The sequence below is a fragment of the Rhea americana genome, unplaced genomic scaffold, assembly GCF_003343005.1.
Source record: "Rhea americana isolate MKP2758 unplaced genomic scaffold, rheAme1 scaffold_273, whole genome shotgun sequence".
NCBI lineage: Eukaryota > Metazoa > Chordata > Aves > Rheiformes > Rheidae > Rhea > Rhea americana.
In genome coordinates this window covers 914,246-932,111 of record NW_028186394.1, presented here as the reverse complement: position 1 = coordinate 932,111, position 17,866 = coordinate 914,246, and the positions used below count along the sequence as shown (strand labels likewise).

The window sequence follows — 17,866 nt, the reverse complement described above, 5'->3', positions numbered from 1 at the left end:
TTTGTCAAAGGCAAACTACCCTCCCTCCCTCAATGACATGATTCTAAAAATTGTCTCTTTTGCTTGCTTGAGTATCTGTCAAGGTGTGATTTATTTCCCCCTCTCCCTGCACTTTCAGCAACATCATTTTACTTCCAAAACTTTGTAGTGCAGATAAGCCTGAAGAATCTCTCTTGGTGATCCCAGAAGATCAGCCCCCCCACAGTGAAGTACTGAGCAGGAGGCAGGAGTTCAGATCCTCTTCTTACATGCAGTGATCTTTGTACATTAGGGCTCTGACTCACGTTGGCTGGCCAAACAGCTGCAATAATTTAGGACACGACAGTCCCCCGCTGTTTATTAGTGCTGCAAAAGGAATGTGTCCTTGCATCTCCATTTCTCTAGTTCAGTTCGCGGCAGTTCAGACCAAATACTTTCACCCGCTGTTCATGTTAACGTGCCAAGTAGAGAACTGAGGCATCCGATGCACAGGCTTTCAGCCAGCTGTGCTGTCCAGGCAGTATCTTCTGCCAGAGGAAGGTAGGACAAGCAGCTGGCGAGGRTAATGTCTTAAACGATCCCAGCTACATTTGCCAGAGCTTGTCAGTCAAAGCCTTTTGGAAGTGTCAAATTCTGGAAGATGATTAGTGCATTAAAAAATGAAAATTCAGTACAAGATGATTTTGTCAGGGAGTAGATTTATGTAAGGTTATAAAGCTTCATCAGCAACGTGGGAGAAAAATCTTCAAATGGTCTGTATCACAGAGTAGTGGACAGATGTTAATGGCTGGGTTTGTTGCTTAATAGTTGTGTTTAAACTTGTAATAAAAATACTAGGAAACAGATATAAAGATCCTGAAGAAGTCCAAATGAAACTATTCTGGCTCTGTTTTAGGAAGTAGTAAAGTCACATATTAAGTGCGTGATGTTGTTCTGCTTGCAGTGTTAACACGAGGCTATTCTAGCACTGGAAATGGTAAAACGAAGAAAACTACTTTGCTTTTTAAGGTAACTCGGGAGATACTTAATTATCAGCATTTAAAGCAACAACACTGCATCGTCTAGTAAGAAGGAATTTACACGTTACTATGGCAATCATCTTGGTTATTTAGTCAGGTGGCATTTTGAAGGTTTTTTTTTTTTTCTTGTATCTCATGTGTTGTAGTGGCTAACAAATTGGAATTAAATTTGTAATGTATTCCACCCTGATCTGATAGTCTACTTACTGAGAACATTTTTTATACTTTGATTCTGGTTGAAATTCTGCATTATGTATTTTCAAATATTACTTAATGTTTCTAAGTTAGCTTGAAAGCCAAAAATTACTTTGAGGGTGAATCAACTGAAGTGGAGATCCTCTGGTAGGTTAAATACAGCTTGGGCATGCTTGAAATAGCATTGAGAATATGGCAACATGAGTATCTACTGAGGCTGCCAGTTGCCCTTGGGTTTACCCAGCATATGCTAACTGGGAAGCAGTGCTTTTTCTCCTGGCCTTCCCCTCACATAAATAAAGAAAAAACAAAGAGCAGAAAAATGAAGACGACAACAAGGCTGAAAATCAAATTCTAAAGCTAACATATCTCAAGAGATTAGGATTATATTTCACTATTGCATTTACACAGAATATTATCTATTCTTGGCGTTCATTGTCCAACTGAAATCTCAAGTGCAATACAAAATGTTTCGGAATATATCACATCAGTGATTTAGCTGAGCAAACCCGTTGACTTTTGGTATCTGCTGACTGCAGGGTTGGAGTTTCATTAACTCTTTGCACTGAATCACATTAGAACTTCTCAGTGTACCTGTGTGTCTTTGCGGGGACATTGTGTTTTGGATATATTAGAAGATTTGAGTTGGGTGTGTGACAGACACGTGCAGTCATGTCTTCCCTTTTGGGAGGAACGGGATGGCATGGAGCCTCCCTGTCAGGCTCTGCCTTCGAGGTGCTGCCACAGCTGCCCGTCTTCTGCTGCGTGATCCTTTTGCGCAGTGTAGCTCAGGGAGGTGGGGGAGTCATGGTGCTGTGTTGCGAATGGTAATGAGAAATGTGAGTTGGAGCCAGCTGAGGGAATCTGGCATCAAAAGCATGAGCTGTAGGGRGTCTGTATGGCTGGCTGATGTCCGAGTGAGAGCATTGTGTTTTGGTTTGTTGCCCTCTTCATTCCTCAAATTAGTACTGGAGTTTAGGTCACCTCCCTAGTGCATATGTTTTTGGAAAGAATGGAGAGGATAGATGCTGCAAGCATGCTGTTGGAGAGTTTTGGAAGGTGAAAACAGTAAGAAATCAGGAGTATTAAGTAATAAAGATATGAGAAGAGAGTGGCTTCCCTTATGCAGTGTGGTCACTTAATGGAGCAATCCAAGGGGAAAGAGGGTTATTTGGGATTAGTATTGTTTTACAGAAGGATCTGGGCAAACAAATAGGAGGGAAGAATTTAGACAAAGTGAAACGTTCACATAGAAAAGGGAGATGTGGAGTATGTTATCAGGATATGGCCCTTCCAGCTAAAAAATCTGTGCTTGTTCTATACACTGGATGGGTTTGCAGGGGTGAGGCAGGTCGATGGTGTTTTGTCAGCAGAGGGTGCCAGAGACCAGCAAACAGACTCATGCTCACTTAGCCTTCAAAGGGAAAAGAGGTGTGAACCACACACCTTGTGGTCTAAAGCTGGCATCCTTCCTGGGCCGGAGAACCATAAAGGAGAACATCTCAGGTACCAAGAAAACTCTCTGTTGGCCTTGCCCTGTGTTTCACCAGTCCCCTTCTTTAGTTAGACTGGTTGTTTCCAGAGCAAGTTTGCCAAGAGGCTGAATGCAATTAATTTGTTAGAAAGGCAAGATGAGCCAGGGAGAGCTTGGTCTGGGGAGTGTTACCCATTCATGTTGCTGGTAGAATGTGAGGACTTCTGAAGAAGAAGACTTTTGGGAGGCAGGGGGAATAGGAAAAGCCAGAGATCAGCACCCTAGTAGCAATTTTGAGTTTGTAGAGGAGACAAGTTTGTATGTGTGTGTGCTGTCAGCCTGCTTTGCAGGAGCCTCTTCGTGGGAGTGGAGATTTGCAGGTGATGAGGTTCTTRGGAACCTTTCAGAAGAAGGTCAGAATCAGCTATGAGGTGAGATGGGATAGGCTGCTGGCAGATGATCTTCTCTTGGTGCAATGAGTCTCTTAGATGCTCTATTGCAATTAACTTGCAGGAAGCGAGATAGCACACAGCCTCCCAAGTACTTCAGAAGGTTGCAGGAATACTTAACAGAACACTGATCGTATTTACTGCTTCCTCCCTATCTGTGCATTCTTCAGATCTATAAGGTAAAGGAGCAAACATTATTCTTATCAGATGCCCTGATGGGAGAATGCTTGGGTTTATGTACAAGTGAGGGAGGGCAGCAGCAAAAGCACTATATGGGAGTGCATGTGCCTGGGCTGCTTTCCTCCAACTTACTCATGTCGTAGGAGTCGTGGTCTGCCTCAAATGGGAGAGCTTTGAGGCAGAAATCACTGAAGCATCATATTTAAAAGTCTTACTGTGTTTTCAGAAACTAAAATCCAAGTGGTGAAAGTTCTCTCCCTCCTCCTCTTTTTCTCCTCCTCCTTTGGAAAGCAGGATTCTTTTCATTACAGACAGTTGGGTTAGGTTGTCTTTGCCCACTTTCTGGAGTAAACCTTCCTTGCTGTACTGCTGGAAGTGTCATAGTGTGTGCTGCATTAACTTCAGTTGGACACTGCTGGTAAACTGTTTATCCTGGTTAGAAGGGGAAGTGGTGACCCAGCCTTTTGAAGTCACTGCTTTAATCATGTAGAGTCAACTCTACTTCACAAGTGAAATACACAGAAATTAGCTGCTCTCCTGCGATCTGCACAGTCAGCTAGAGATTATGAAAGGCTGGATGTGAACTTCTTGCTTTTGAATATTGCTTCACGTAGTTGGTTGATACCAGTATGTTGCAGTTGTGTTACAATTGGTATCCGGTTGATGCCCGTGCTGTGCTGTACCCTATGCATGCATGCAGACACATTCTCTGGCGTTCAGAGCTTTCACAAGGGTTTCGGGTTTTATTTATGCCTTGGTATCACAACAATTTCACGAATAATCACAGAATCAGTAAGGTTGGAAGGGACCTCTTGAGGTCATCCAGTCCAACCTCCCAAAGATTTCCTGGTGCTGGTTCCACTGGGGCTTGAACCCAGGACCTTCAGTGTGTAAAGCAGATGTGATAACCACTACACTATCCCTCTGCCCGTTAAAAATACATACTTGTCAAGCTGACCAGTTTCACCATGCTGAGGGTGGTAGCCTTCATAATCTAGCAGATTTTGGTAGACGTCTGTTGATATTTTCTCAGCCACTCTCTAGTTTTAGGGCCAGAGTGAATGAGGCAAAGGAAGTAGTAGAATAGCCTAACCCTGCTGATTTCTACTGTATTTGTTCTGTTTTGAGCCTTCAGCTATTCCACAGACTCTTATATGCTAATAATGGTAATTCACATTCTTAAATTATCAAGAATGAATTATCATGTTGTGACTGTTCTGTTAAACTGGGGCAGAGAAAGAGGATTATCCATATTAGAATGAGCTACATAAACCAAATACACTTAAAAAGTACAGAAGAAAGCTTTTAGCTGTGTGGTCTTGTCCTGGCATGTTCTCCATGACACACTTAGTGTTGGCTTGAGCTTGCACTGCTGTTGCTTGAGATGTTAGGCAGACCGTATAGATGGGTCGGAAGTGAGCTCGTTGGGCAGCTCGTTGGGGTCCAGTGGAGATCTGCCCACTTCAGGCCATTGGTACCAAAGTGCTCTTTTGTGCAGAATTAAGGCACTGGTGAGCAGCTTCTGCTGCTTTTGTTGTTGCTGTTTCGTTTTGGTTTTAGTGGTGTCAATGCTTTTCTTTTTTTGTATACCCATACACAAGAGAGATGAAATTTCAATTTGTGGGTAGTTAGAAGGCTTGTATGATAAAGGAATGACTGTATAAAAAATATCTTGGGGTTGCCCTTTGCTTTTCAACCTTTTCTATGAAGAGGGATCTAATATATGTAACTTGTTTCTGCTTTGGAATAACATGTGCCATTGAAACTGCTTGTAAATAGTCTCAGGTAGGTAATGATAATATGTGACAAAGTGAAGTCTGGGATGATACAATTATAAGCATGGAGCAGAGAGATTTTAGGGTGGTGTAGTTCAGGTGGTGCCTGGTGAAGAGCAGCATAGATGTGCTGGGTTTGTGGTAGATGGGGGCTCCTAAAAGCCAAATCTGGCCCCAGATCTGATAATTTGGATTTAATGCACGATCCGAAATCTGCARTACTTCATGAAAAGACACCAGTGGATTGTCTTGGAATGCTTTTTTTTTTTAGGACTTCTGCCTTACTATTCCTACATCATTTCTTTCTGAAAASGGGTATGTGGTGCTGGACATCTTTCCTCTGTGTGCCTGTGCATTCTGTAATGCTAAAGCAATAAAGGGTTGCAAGAATGTGAAATAAGGTTAGAAGTGAATCTTGAACAGAAATAAGCTGTGCTTCTTAGTATTTGTTGTCTTGTTTCTAAAGCTTTAGGTTACTCTCACTTCACATTTTCAAATCTTTCTCCATAACCAAGCGGAATAGAAACTTTATTTTTGTTGTTTTCCGAGAGGAGAGAGAAGATCTTTATGCAATCTCTTCAATTTATCTGGTGGGCCTCAAGAAAAACACCCATTACTGCAAGGCCTGAGACAGTGTCGCAGAAGTTGACAACACAGAGGGTTGCAAAAATATCAGCAAAAGGATTTCCTACTTTGCTTTTTATGGCTCCCAGGCTCAGGGTTCAGGATTCTCTCTCATGTTTGCTCCAGCACTGCAATGCCCCTACTTGAGCTGAAAATGCTCAGAAGGAAACTGGTGGCCTTCAGTTCCCTGTCTGGTGTTTGTTGTAGCCTCAGCTTTTGGTAAGGAAGCAGAACTGTGAACTCAGTGTGTCAGATTAAAAAACCTTCCCATCCACCTGTACGTTACTTTTACCCTTGAGGCAGTTAAAACAAGATTGTTAGTGGAGGCTATCGTAGGTTTACTAGACATTCATTCATTTTACTTCAGACCATGTGTGTTACTCAGGATGACTGGTCACAAGCATTAACTTATTTTGCTCAAATAGGAAGCAAAACACCCCCACGTGGTACCAGTCCCCAAATCAAGAGCTCAACATAACATCTGCTGTAAAGGGAAATCAGGAGTCTTCAATGAAGCAGCTTAGCAGCTCTTTGCAGAAGCCTTTTTTCTTTAGCTATCCATGCAGGTTTTCTTACGGGGAATATTTTGAATCAAGTGCATGCCCGCAATTATCTTCTAGTGTGCCATCATTCACTRTTGTAAATTGAAAGCATCATGCAAGATTGAAGATGTGTGGTTATGTTCACCCTCTGAATGCACTTGAGTTGGACTTGAAGTTAGGCTGAGCTAACAGGAAGAAGGCAAGCTTGAGCCTAAGCAGAAAAATACCATACAAAGAATGAAAGAATAGCCTTTTTAACGAAGTTGAACTGCTTTTAACATTAATTCCTAAGTTACTCTAGTATAGTGTAAAAAAAGGCAAGGTTTGGAGGTTTTTAAGTAACTTCATGGTTGCAAGAAGCCCCAGTGGGATGTGCCTGTTTAATGCCCATGACTTGAAAAACTACAAACTGCTGCAGAGCTGAACTGAAGCAGGCGTCCTGTAGCTTGCAATAGTTTCTGCTGGGTTAAGGGAAGGAGCAAACTGTGATATCAAAGTAGTTTCTCTGGAAATCTCAGATCTTGCCTCTGGGTAATAAGGTAACTATTCTGATCAGCCTGTTATGTTTGATCGCCTTCAGAGTAAACAAGTTTTTCATATGTTAAAACAAATTTTGTCTATTTTGGTTCATGCCTATTACCTCTTCACTGGGCACCACTGATAAAATTTAAGATAATTATTAAAACTACAGGCAATTAAAATATCCCAGAAAAAAATGAGTAGACGACAGCTTCTACGATTCCAGGAATGGAAATACCAAGCTTCGGAACAGTGGCACTTGAATTTATTTAATATTAGTGCTTTGTCTGACTGTTTCTAGGGTGTTTCTCCGGGTGCCAGTGGGCCAGCAGAGCCATTATATTCAGCTGTGCTTTAAAGTAATGGCAGAGGGTCGCATTCAGCTAATTGAACACAGATGCCATCACATGAGGAAGCCTCTGAGACTTGCAAGGGAGTCAGCAGAGAGAAATACGTAGTCTAGACATCTGCTTCAGGTCAGCTCCTTAGAGATGCCTTTTCCTCTCCAGTAGTTGTGGGGGTGCACCAATACTTTCTGCAGCCCATGTGAGAGAGGCTTCTGGTGGCATCTGGAAGTTGGTTTATCCTTGGAGCTTTAATGAGCTGGCTGAGGAAATAGTCGAAGATAGTCAAYGGGAGCAGAAGCTTAGTGTACGTGTTGGTGAGGGTGATGACTGCCCTGAGATCCGGCTCCTCTGTGGAGCTGGCACGGCATTCCAGGGGGCTGGTGTCTCCAGCAGAGCCTTTCTGTCCGCATTGATGGGTTGTTGTGACCCTTGGCTGTCCAGCATGCACAGGATGCAGAGCACGCCTCGCTCCAAACTGCTTCTGAGGCTGCTTTGCAGTGACAGGTAGGCCTCTCTGAGGTGTCAGATGAAAGGATGTTGTGATTGAGGGATTGATTTTGTTTCCCTGCCCCTCAAAAGCCAATCCTTCTGGAATTTCTATACAGTGTCATTTAAGGAGCGTAAAAGAAATCTTGTCAGAGTTCTGGGAATCTGCCCAAAAGCATGTTTGTGACAGTTACTGTGGTGGGGTGCCTCTCAGGATACAACCTGAAAAGCTACTCCTTGCAGATGGGGAAATTCTTCTCCTTTGCACAACTGCTGAACAGAGCCAAATTAATCCAAATCCTAGATGATGAACTAGCCGTTTTGGTGGGTTTGTGTTCTCTAACTGGTCACAGTTGAGTTGTGACTCTTTGTGTTTTCTAGGAGACTAATGGGATAAATGGCATTTAGGTTAAATATTTGTTCCACTTTTGATGTCCCTCCCCRTGTTCTTCCTGCATCTTTGTCTGTTTGTTTTTTGTTTCTCAAAGAAAGACACTGCTTGTATGGCGTGTTGAGGTTAAATCTGACCTGCTAGATCTCATACCTGTGCTGCCCACAGTCAGCAACTTAGTGTGTGTTGCTACTGAAGATGCTGTCTGCAACACCTGATAAGAATATAAACCTTTTGAGTGTCTCCCTCAAGCTGATGTAGATCTAATGCTAAACCTTGGATAGATGTTTTCAAAGTTAAGTGTCATCTGTTGAAGAGCATGAGGCTGTTACTCTGACCACATCCACATGCATTGTTGGCTCCAACGATGTCCTGTTTGGTGCTTTACAAACTGCTGGTAACAGCGACAAAACCCAGTGTAGCTGATGTGTATCTTCAATGTGTTGGACAGTGACTTAAATCACTTGTTTTCCCTAGTACATTTGTATTTTTCTTAGCATTTGTGTTCTACCAGCACACTCAATGTGAGTACTCTCGAGGGGGAATTTCCTTCCTGATAAACAATTCTGCAATGTGATTCAGCAGGAAGGATGTTGTGGTTAGGGCAATGGATTGGGATTTGGGAGACCTGGGTTCTGTTCCCAACTCTACCACAGTCTAGATGTGATGAGTGGAAGGGTGAGCAAACAAAGAGGAGGAGCTGTTTAACCATGGCAAAAATATGTTTTCACGTGGGTTATTTGTCCGCTTTGGAGGTTGCATAGGTCTCTTTTTTAAGTTTTGTTATTCAGACAAGTAAACAGCTTTAGAGACTCCTCTTTGTTCAGTTATGATATGACAGTTAATCTTGCGTTATTCCAGAAAGCCAGATGTTATTTTAACTACATGTGGTAACTTGCATGAGATTTTGGATGCCATTTTTCAGTGTTACCTGGTTGACTTAGTTCACCAAGTCCCCATACAGTTTTCTGACCTCAGGCTATTTGTATCATTTCTAATGAGATGTTATATGCCCACACAGTTTCTCCACTATCTTACTTAAACACAAAAACCTGTTAAACCATACACATGATATTTCCTTTGCCATACCAGATGAAGTTCCTATAGCTTGATAGTAACTCTGGATTTTTCCTTTCAGAAGCAAGAGCTTTGACTACTGACTTTGACCTGTAGACCATCAACATCCTAATTTGGTGCTGGCTTAGGGAGGATGAATCAGGAGAGCAACTCAAGTGATCAGCCTGGTGGTGAGTTTTAAATTGTCCAAATATTCATGCATCTTCTATTCTTTCAGCATATTTGCTTTTCATTTATTTTCCTAGCTTCTACTGGCGGAAAATGATTCACAAGCAGAGCAAAAACTGTGAATTCTATGGTAAATCGAATGCCATGAAGATGACTGAATCTTTTAGGTTTCCTAGAACCACATCTAGATACCAGAATTCTTGGAATTACATTCCAGGCTGAAAATGTTTATAACAATTGCTTTTTATAACTCCCTACCTATTCAAAAGAGCATATGATTTTTATTATAATGTATTTCACAATTCGTTCAGATTTTATCTGTGTTTTCTTTTTTCCCTATTAATTGCTTTACCCTACAAAACAAGACTCAGGAAAAATACACATACCATTGTCATGTTTTGTCTTGTGAAGTTTCAGTGTCAGGGTTCTTGGGGTAGAGATTGAATGGACAGGAGTTTATTACTTATTCTGGCTCACTCCTGCCAAAATTTTCCTATCTTCTTCCTTCCTCATCTTTGGTTATTGGCATTCAGTAACATCCATTACTTCTGGTAGCTTCTGTAAAGGAGAAAAGCCTCAAAGACATGTACCTAACAGTCTCTCTGGCTCATACTCAGCTCTATGCTTTTTGAATGTAGAAAGGGTCATTCTTATTTCTGACGTGAGAGCTATTTTTTCATATTTTCTATTGTTCTTCCCTCTTGGTTTATGGGTGAGGCCTTTTTGTCTAATTCTTTTTTCAGAAATAGAGGCTACTATGAGAGCTGTCTGCTCACAGATTTGGGATTTTTTTTCTTTTGTTGTCAGGAGTCCTGAGAGTTTCTTTCTCTCTTTTTCAGCCTCGGTTCRGTGAACTCATCCCAACTATCTGCCAGAGGATATTGTTAAAATATCCTATTGCTGGGATAGCAAGGAAATCAGTCCTCACATAGATACCACCCTTGTTCCCTGCTCTGTTACTGTCAGAATCCACATGTTTGTAGATAGAGCAGGTCGACCAGTTTGGGACTCTGGACGCTTTCCTATAGTAAGGATCCTGCTGTCATCTCTGGATTTGAATCTGGGAGCTCAAGAATGGAAAACTAGGAAAATTCTTGTGGCAGTATGGAAGAGAAAGATACCATCTGTTGTTCTTCTCTACACTGCCCAGCTGACCACAGGGTTGAGGAGAGAAAATTTCCACTCTTTAATACTCTGCATGTGTTTTCATTCCTGCAAGCAGATGATGATTACATGGCAGGATGTCATGCAGATTTGTGAATCATCTACAAAAGGACTCAAAACGGGGTCTTCAGAAAAGACATTCTAGGAAACTCTCAGTAGAATAAACCATCTTGAGTGCTCTTGAGAAATGTGTAGATCAGATGGCCAGAGTACTCTCAGATTTGCTCATTGCAACATTGTTTTTGTAGAGATATTAAATATTGCACTTTGAGTTTAGATCCACTTTCTAAGAAACAGATACTGGATTGAAGCTGTCAAGAGGGACACATTTCTTATATACTGCTATGGGTTTTACATCTTATTCTTAAGTGGTTAGTACCAGTTAGTCTTGGAATTAAGGTACTGGATTAGACCGGTCTGATCCATTGATGAACTATATCTTGGTTGAAGGCTGTGTTCCTCAAATTTGAATCTGCATTCAGCTTCTAGCACCAGCTTCTGTAGCTAATATGTTTTAGATTCAGGTCGTTTCATTATCTAAGCGTTGCTACCACTGTAGCTATAGTTAGAGAGGAAGGATATTATAATCTTATGAAAGATTAAAATATTTTTACTGTAAGCCAGCTGGAAGGGTAACACTTTTCTCAGGGTAAGAGACAGCCACGCTTTTTCCCATTCTGTCCTCCCCTTGTATACGGGAAGGAAATGCTGGCAAGGGCTTCCTCAGCTTCCTGTCGACTTTGGAGCATATTTCCAGACACAATCTTCTCCACCATCCATCACCCAGTCCAGCCAAACAATTCCTGTAGTGCAACGGGAAAAACACACATCTCAAACACTCTGGAGGTAGCAGGAGCCCAAACCACTGGAATTTGTGCTCAAGCCAGTTTGATCTGTAAGCTCTGTCTAACAGTAGGTTACCATGGATTTTCTTTTCTTCCCTTTCTAATCAAACATCTCAATAATTAAAATTCTCATTTAAAAGAAGCTTTTTAAATAAAAGACTGATGCTTAGGAAAGAAGCAACTTTGAGCTGGAAATTTCTTCATGGTTCTGATAGCAGAAACCTCATCTCCAAAATCTGTTTTAAAGAAGTGATGGGCAGTTATTGGAGCACTTCTCAAGACTGCTGTATAATCTTATTACATAGCAAGATATGGCGGAATATAAAGAGTCTAACTTGAGAGAGGAACTACATTTTAATGACTGAAGCTTCCCCCCCCCCCCATACAGCTAGCCTTGAGTGATCTCTGTGCAAGTCTGAACACCTAGATTAGTCTGTTTGGGTGTGGGCATCTGCCCAGATGGAGCCCTGTCTCCATTACTGTCTTATCACAGTTTTTCTGTGGGTATTTGGAAATGATCCTGTTGTTCTTTGGGTTGAGGTTCTCCAAAATGACCTCTTAGTAGGCTGTATTCAGCAGCAAGGAAGCTGGTTTGTATAAGGAAATGGAAGAAAGGGGCCTGGAAGACTATTGGACATCAAAACAAGTGAGCCTACCCTCCTTGTTTCAGATTGACAAATTACAAGCCATGCTGAATTATGGTCCACATCGTAGCCCACATCTCTGGGTTAGGCACAACAGCTTCTAAATTAGCATGGAGTTAAAGCTCTAAGGTTTCTCTTTGGATCATGGGAGGGTTTGGAATAGAATTCAGTTAAGAGTCCAGGGTAGTGGTGATGTTAAAACTTTATCCTACAGTTTCAGTAGTTCTTAGTGTAAGAAAATTACATTCTGCGGGATTGTGCTTTTTCTAAATTAACTGACACTGTGTGATTGCTCCAACTCTTTCCTCTGGCTGTTCTCCCTGAAGAGAGCTACTGTCATTGACTTCTACATTGTGGCTGCCTTTGTAGTGTTCTTAGTGTGTTGCTGGTCAAAATAATATTTATTTAAGGCTATGTTTTGGCTAAATTAGGATGAAACTAGAATATGAGCGTAAGTTCTGGAAGTAAAGAGTGTGTCTTATTTTAGTGCCATGGTTTTCAGGCTAGAGTTGGAGACTTATTTGGTGAAGAGTGTTCAGAAGCAAGTTGTATACTACTGAAATCTGACCGTTCTGACCTCTTATGCGTACTGGCTTATGTGGTTGTTGTAATATTCAGTGCAATGTGTTATACTACTTATGGTGCACACAGCAGCATGCAACTCATAATAGGCTTGAGACTCAAAAACAAACAAACAAACAAAAAAACCCACCTTCCAATTTGATGCTGGCTACTTGCACCAGCACCTAGTCTGTCCAGCCAGATCTTTAACTCTCTCATTCATTCTCCTCTGTTTTACCTCTTTGTGCTTTGTGTTGGCTTGTAGCAGGGAGCTTGTGGGCAGTTAGCATTGAAATGCCTTTAAAATACTCCGTGGGACAGAAATGACATCTTATTTAAGATCTTTATTGAATCTAGTACTGTAAGGTCTTCATATAAAAACTGAAGGCACTTTTGAAATACTGATCATTATTTTTAAGTCCATCCAAAGTATGAGTGAGTAATGCTGATTTAAAAAGAACAGAAGTTAAAAATGGATTGGGGGGAGGAGGGAATGATGATGAATACAGTAATAATAGCTGTCATGAAAGAAGAAAAAAAAAGAAGAACCACCACCCTTTTTTTGAACTACCAAAGAAATCTTGAGGTATTTGTTTCTTTACGTGGGAAAATGATCTGAAACAGCTGTGTGGGTGGAGTGGTCCGTTCCCTCAGCCCCAACATCCCAAACAGCAGCTGACTTGAAATGTAGAAGCTGAATCACCAAAGAGTGGAGGTACAAACATGACTACCTGTGAGGGCAAAGGCTGAGATAACCAGAAAAAAATCAGACTGTGCCACCGTTCAGGGCTGGAAGTGGATGCWGTCAGATTTAAGCAGTAGCAATTTTCAAGGAAGAGCAAAACTCAGCAACCTAATTTCAGGTCTTAAACCCTAAGTCCCCAGACAGTTTGTGACATTTGACAGTCTCATTTCCCTGTTTTGTAAAAGTATCAGTCTTCCTCTTTGTGAAGCTGCTTGACTCTACGTGAGAAAGCATTCAAATAACAGTATGCAAACTTTCTTCATTTTTGTATAGAAAATAATTTATTGTGGGATTGCTTGCCCTGACCATTCTGTTCTGAGGAAGAAGATGTCACTCTAATGGGTAGCGGGTGTAATTCTGCTCTGTTCCTAAATACACCCATCTCTCTTATTTATTTTACTCATTTAATTATGCGTTGTAATAGCAATGGGTTAAAAGAAAATGAGATAAGGCTGTGATTTGTTGATAGTGTCCCTTTTAAATACAAGAGTGCCAACTTGAAATCAATCCACCACATTCTAACCGAACAATGTAAGGAACGCGGGACAGCAGTAATATGATCAGATTTGCTCCGACCACTGAGCAGAAGCGCTGCAGTGTTCTGAAAAACTGCAAGCGATGGAAAGGTTTGTTTCAAGAGACGGGGAATTATCAATCCTCATAGCTGCAAAGATGTCAAGGGAGACAGGGACCTGAGAGCCCCTTCTGACATCTGCTGATGGCTGTCACGGTTCATGGCTCGGGGGAAGATAACCTGATTTAGTCCTTCATAAGAAGAAGGAAAAAAAAAAATCCTCAAGACTTCATCAGTCTCTGAGAAGCCAAAGCAACAGAGGTGTGACACTAAATGCTCTTAGCCCAGAAATAGAGAAATGTACTATATGACTGAGAATTTGGTTTCGGTTGAACATCCAGTCATAGGACATAAACTGATCAATAACAAAGAAGTTTTCCATGAAATGCCCCCTGGTCTCTATGGTATTCTTTGCAAAAAAGGGGTAAACTATTAGAGCGGTTTCTTCTCCCTTTCATTCTTCCATATCAATCTAGTGGATTGCAAATGATCCAGTTAAGTCCAGCTCGTCCAAACAACCTTCCCGAACTATAACCAGATCCAGGTGAGAAACATCCTGCAGAATCAAACAAGCATTCCCCTGGGTCAGTGGATCAGAAGTGGTTAGTAATGAGAAAAATCAGAGGTGAAATCAAAATGTCCTACAACCCAGGGCAACAGTTACTGACTCTTGGTCCCTGTAATCAATGCAGGACCTTGAGAGATTAGTGTTTTCTGTGTTCTCCTTTCTCTAGCTTGATGACCCTTGTCTACAAGATAGACTGCCTCAGTTTAGAAAGAACTTGATGTATGCTCTGTAGGAGCGCAGGGAATTGCCTGCAGCAGTTCAGCTCCTCTCACCCAAAGGTGTCTACCCCTAAACAAAAGGGTTTGGGAGTACAAATACCACCTCCCCTTGTATGTGGGCTGGGAGGAGTGATTCTGCCCCTGCAGGGATTCATYTGTGCTTTAGTGGGAACTCAGAGGCAACAGAAACGTTCTGCTCAGAGGCTAAAGAAGTGTTTGCTGTGTATGTGATTGTGCGTTCTTTTAAATTAAACTATTTTGCAAGCACTTCCTTCCTGCATTTCTCAGAAGGAGGGAGGGGGGGTGTGCAAAGAATGTTTAACTGCCTTTGACGGAGGAGGAAAACTGAAGAAAACAAGAGATGCAATCCTAACTACTGACCTTTTACTTGAGCTTGGTGATGTTTTTCAGCAGCAGAGCCTCCAGGGAGTAACAGCATCCTCCTTGCTATTGTGCTGCCTGCCCAAAAAGGGGGCTAAAGTTCAGCTTTTATGATGTTCTCACTCTGGGCTTGTGGGAAAAAGGCCACATTCCCTTTCTTAGGTCATACGAGTGCAAGAGATGACAGAGCCCTACAGTCTAACCCCAGGGCATCAGGCCAGTTCAGAATGAGACTGGGATAGACATCTTGGTGAACATGCAGCCAGCTTTTTCTCCTTACAGAGAGTCACAGCAGGTGGGAGGGTAATTTGCATTGTTAAATTAAAAAGCACTGATTTATTTTATGTTGGTGTGTTATTGTTCGTAAATAATAGACTCATAATAGACTTTTGCACTTTATTGTTAAATTCTCCTTTTCCACTTTAGTCGACAGTTACTGGAAATGAACATTAGCCACTAAGACAAAAACAAGGGTCAAATAAGCGTAAAACACAAACCTAACCTCCTCCCTAACAAACCACTGCTTTACCTCAAATCCACAGATTTGAGGCGTGAGATTATTGCTGTCCATGTTCTCAAATAGTACTCCTTGCCCATCAAATTGTTTATAGTCTGCTCACCTGCTGGTGGGGATGAGGGGCTAGAGAGCCATCAGTCAGTGGTTCAGGTAAGACTCCCCACCTCGTAGGTGCCAACTGCTCTCTCGTGCAGCATCGTGGCGTGATGACTGCGCCTGGTTGCCTTAGCAACTTCCAGCATTGTGCAGAGAAGTTTCTCCTTTCTGCTGAAGTTTCCTTCAGCCTCATTGGTTTTCTTTTGGTAAATATTGAGCTAGTATTTGAGCGGCCTGACTCTGGCCATTGAAAGATGCTTGTGCCTACTTCAAGAGCAGGGTTTGGGGGAGAGGGTGAGAGTCAAAAGCCTGTCTTATCTTAAGGACAAAAGTACCATTTTTAGTATATACTGCTAAAAAAATAAATGCGGATTATCCTGAAGTCTGTGCATTTGCATCCTTTYAACAGTACTTGCAATTCCTGCTGGAGGTTGCAGTGCTGCGGCATCTAAGCCTGACCGTATTGTAGTGTCCTGCAGTAGGCTAAGCAGAGGTCCTGTCGGCTGCTGATAATTTTATGAGTTTTTACTTAGAGTTACGTTGTTGTCTTCTGGATTGTAGAGCACATAAAAATATCGTACCTRGCTACACAGTAATTTGTTGAAGAATATATATCCCTCTGTATTGTATCTACCTGTTACATACAGACACATTATTATTAGTTATATATTGTAGGTAAAGATGCGTGCTCTATCGGGACAGAGCAAGAAGGAAAATGCTGACCAGTCTAGCAGGTTAATTCCAAATGAGAGGGGAAGGTCTCACTTCCCTGCCCTTCTTCCCTCAAGCCCTTGTACCCAGGCTTGGCTACAGGAGTCATTTTCTTCTTTGCTCCAGTGCTGGTGCCCACTGGACCCTTTAGTGAGTTGATTCAACTCACTGGCCCAGGAAAAAATGATCCATGTTTCAGTTAAGTTAGTTTTGTGCCAACAGCATGAGCGGGACTGGCTTGTAAAGACCTGCTGACTGCCAAAGCCTGTGCAAGGTGTGGGAGGGAAGGGACTCTCCTCTTTTCAGCAGTGATGAGTTGTCAGAAGGGTTCAGCTTGTTTTGTGCAGCTTCCCCCTCGCATGTGATGTGGAATAGAGGTAATGGGGACAAGTTACTTTGCTTTTGGATGGCTTAGGGGCAGGCCTCAGTAAAATTTCTTAGCACCAGTGAAGGGATGAAATACCACCAATGACGTTAATTTGGATAAGCTTTRAAATTTTATGTACACGTGCCAAAATACACCTTTGGGTGATTGTTTTATGGGAGCAGAACTATCAAGTGTTCCTTAACAGTCATACTCTCACCTTCCTGGATAGCCTATGCCTATGACGCTCTGGAGCATGGCTGTGGTGAGATGAGTGCTGGCTTGATGCACCTGATGATATTCTTTGGTCTAACACTGATGCTTATATTTTGTCCTGACCTTCAAATTTGGTTAATACAAATATCTCGTTATCTGAGGTATACAGGCAGATATTCATTTTGGAGGTAGGAAATGAGGAACTTTGAATGTGTCAGCTCTCTATAGTTTCCAGTTTTCATGGTGAGTGAAGGAGAACAGATTAACAGTTGGAAGATGAGTTTGAGGATGAGAGAGGTTTGCCCCAGAAGAGCCAGGTGTGACTGATGTGAAGGCAGCAGGCAGTAGCATTTGGATATCAGATATAGAACAGATGTCAACGTGTATCTATTTGAGGCAGAATTACTCTTTTTTAGCTACCTTGAGAGCTGCTTAATATTAATATGTCTTTCTAGCTTGTAGGTATTGATTTTCATGTATACAAGAACATACATATGGCAGTCTGGGCACAGAGTGCTATCCTGACAGAGGTGCTAGATGTTAGCACTCACCCAGCTGCACCCTTGTCATCACCAAGTGGCTGGTGAGTGGCTTTATAGGCTGTGGAAGAGCCACCATCTCTGCTGATGGAAATCCTATTGATTTCCAGGAAATGATACCATTTTACAGCATTGGAGGCTTTGGCTCTGTGGATCATTTATTTCTCCTTATGCTGATACACTCAAATTTGCCTAATTTGAGGAGGTATCTCCTTTCATTTTCTTCTTGATGCTCTTTGATCTTAGCTTTCCAGAGACTGGGAGGGACGGGAAAGAATTTCTCCAGAATTATTTATTTATTTTTTTTGCCCCTTGGGAAAAAAGAAATTAAAATTTATTCTGTTTTCGTTCTCCAGTGTTTTACCTCAGAAAAACTTTTCTGTGAAGCAGCTTTCAGCTTTTACTGCAAGAAGTACATTTCAAGCTATCAGTAATTCAGCATAACAAAGGTTCRTGCAGTTCAGAGCTTTCACGATTGCAGTGAAGCTTTTCTTGGGA

The 17,866-nt window shown here is 41.8% G+C and overlaps 1 protein-coding gene across 13 annotated transcripts in view; it reads left to right on the top strand.

The window, feature by feature from the left end:
* The window catches only part of EXD3 (exonuclease 3'-5' domain containing 3), a 323,237-nt gene that overhangs the window by 57,548 nt on the left and 247,823 nt on the right, over positions 1-17,866 (top strand). For 7 of the 13 annotated variants that reach the window (XM_085308332.1, XM_085308324.1, XM_085308336.1 and 4 more), the window contains exon 1: positions 9,192-9,227. Coding sequence is in view for 4 of the 13 variants with exons in the window: in XM_085308325.1 (XP_085164451.1) it covers positions 9,191-9,227 (37 nt within the window). In the remaining 9 variants the exon portion in view is untranslated. Of the gene's footprint in view, positions 1-9,118; positions 9,228-17,866 lie in introns of those variants that run through there. The other 6 variants (XM_085308338.1, XM_085308334.1, XM_085308325.1 and 3 more) reach the window with 1 other exon arrangement.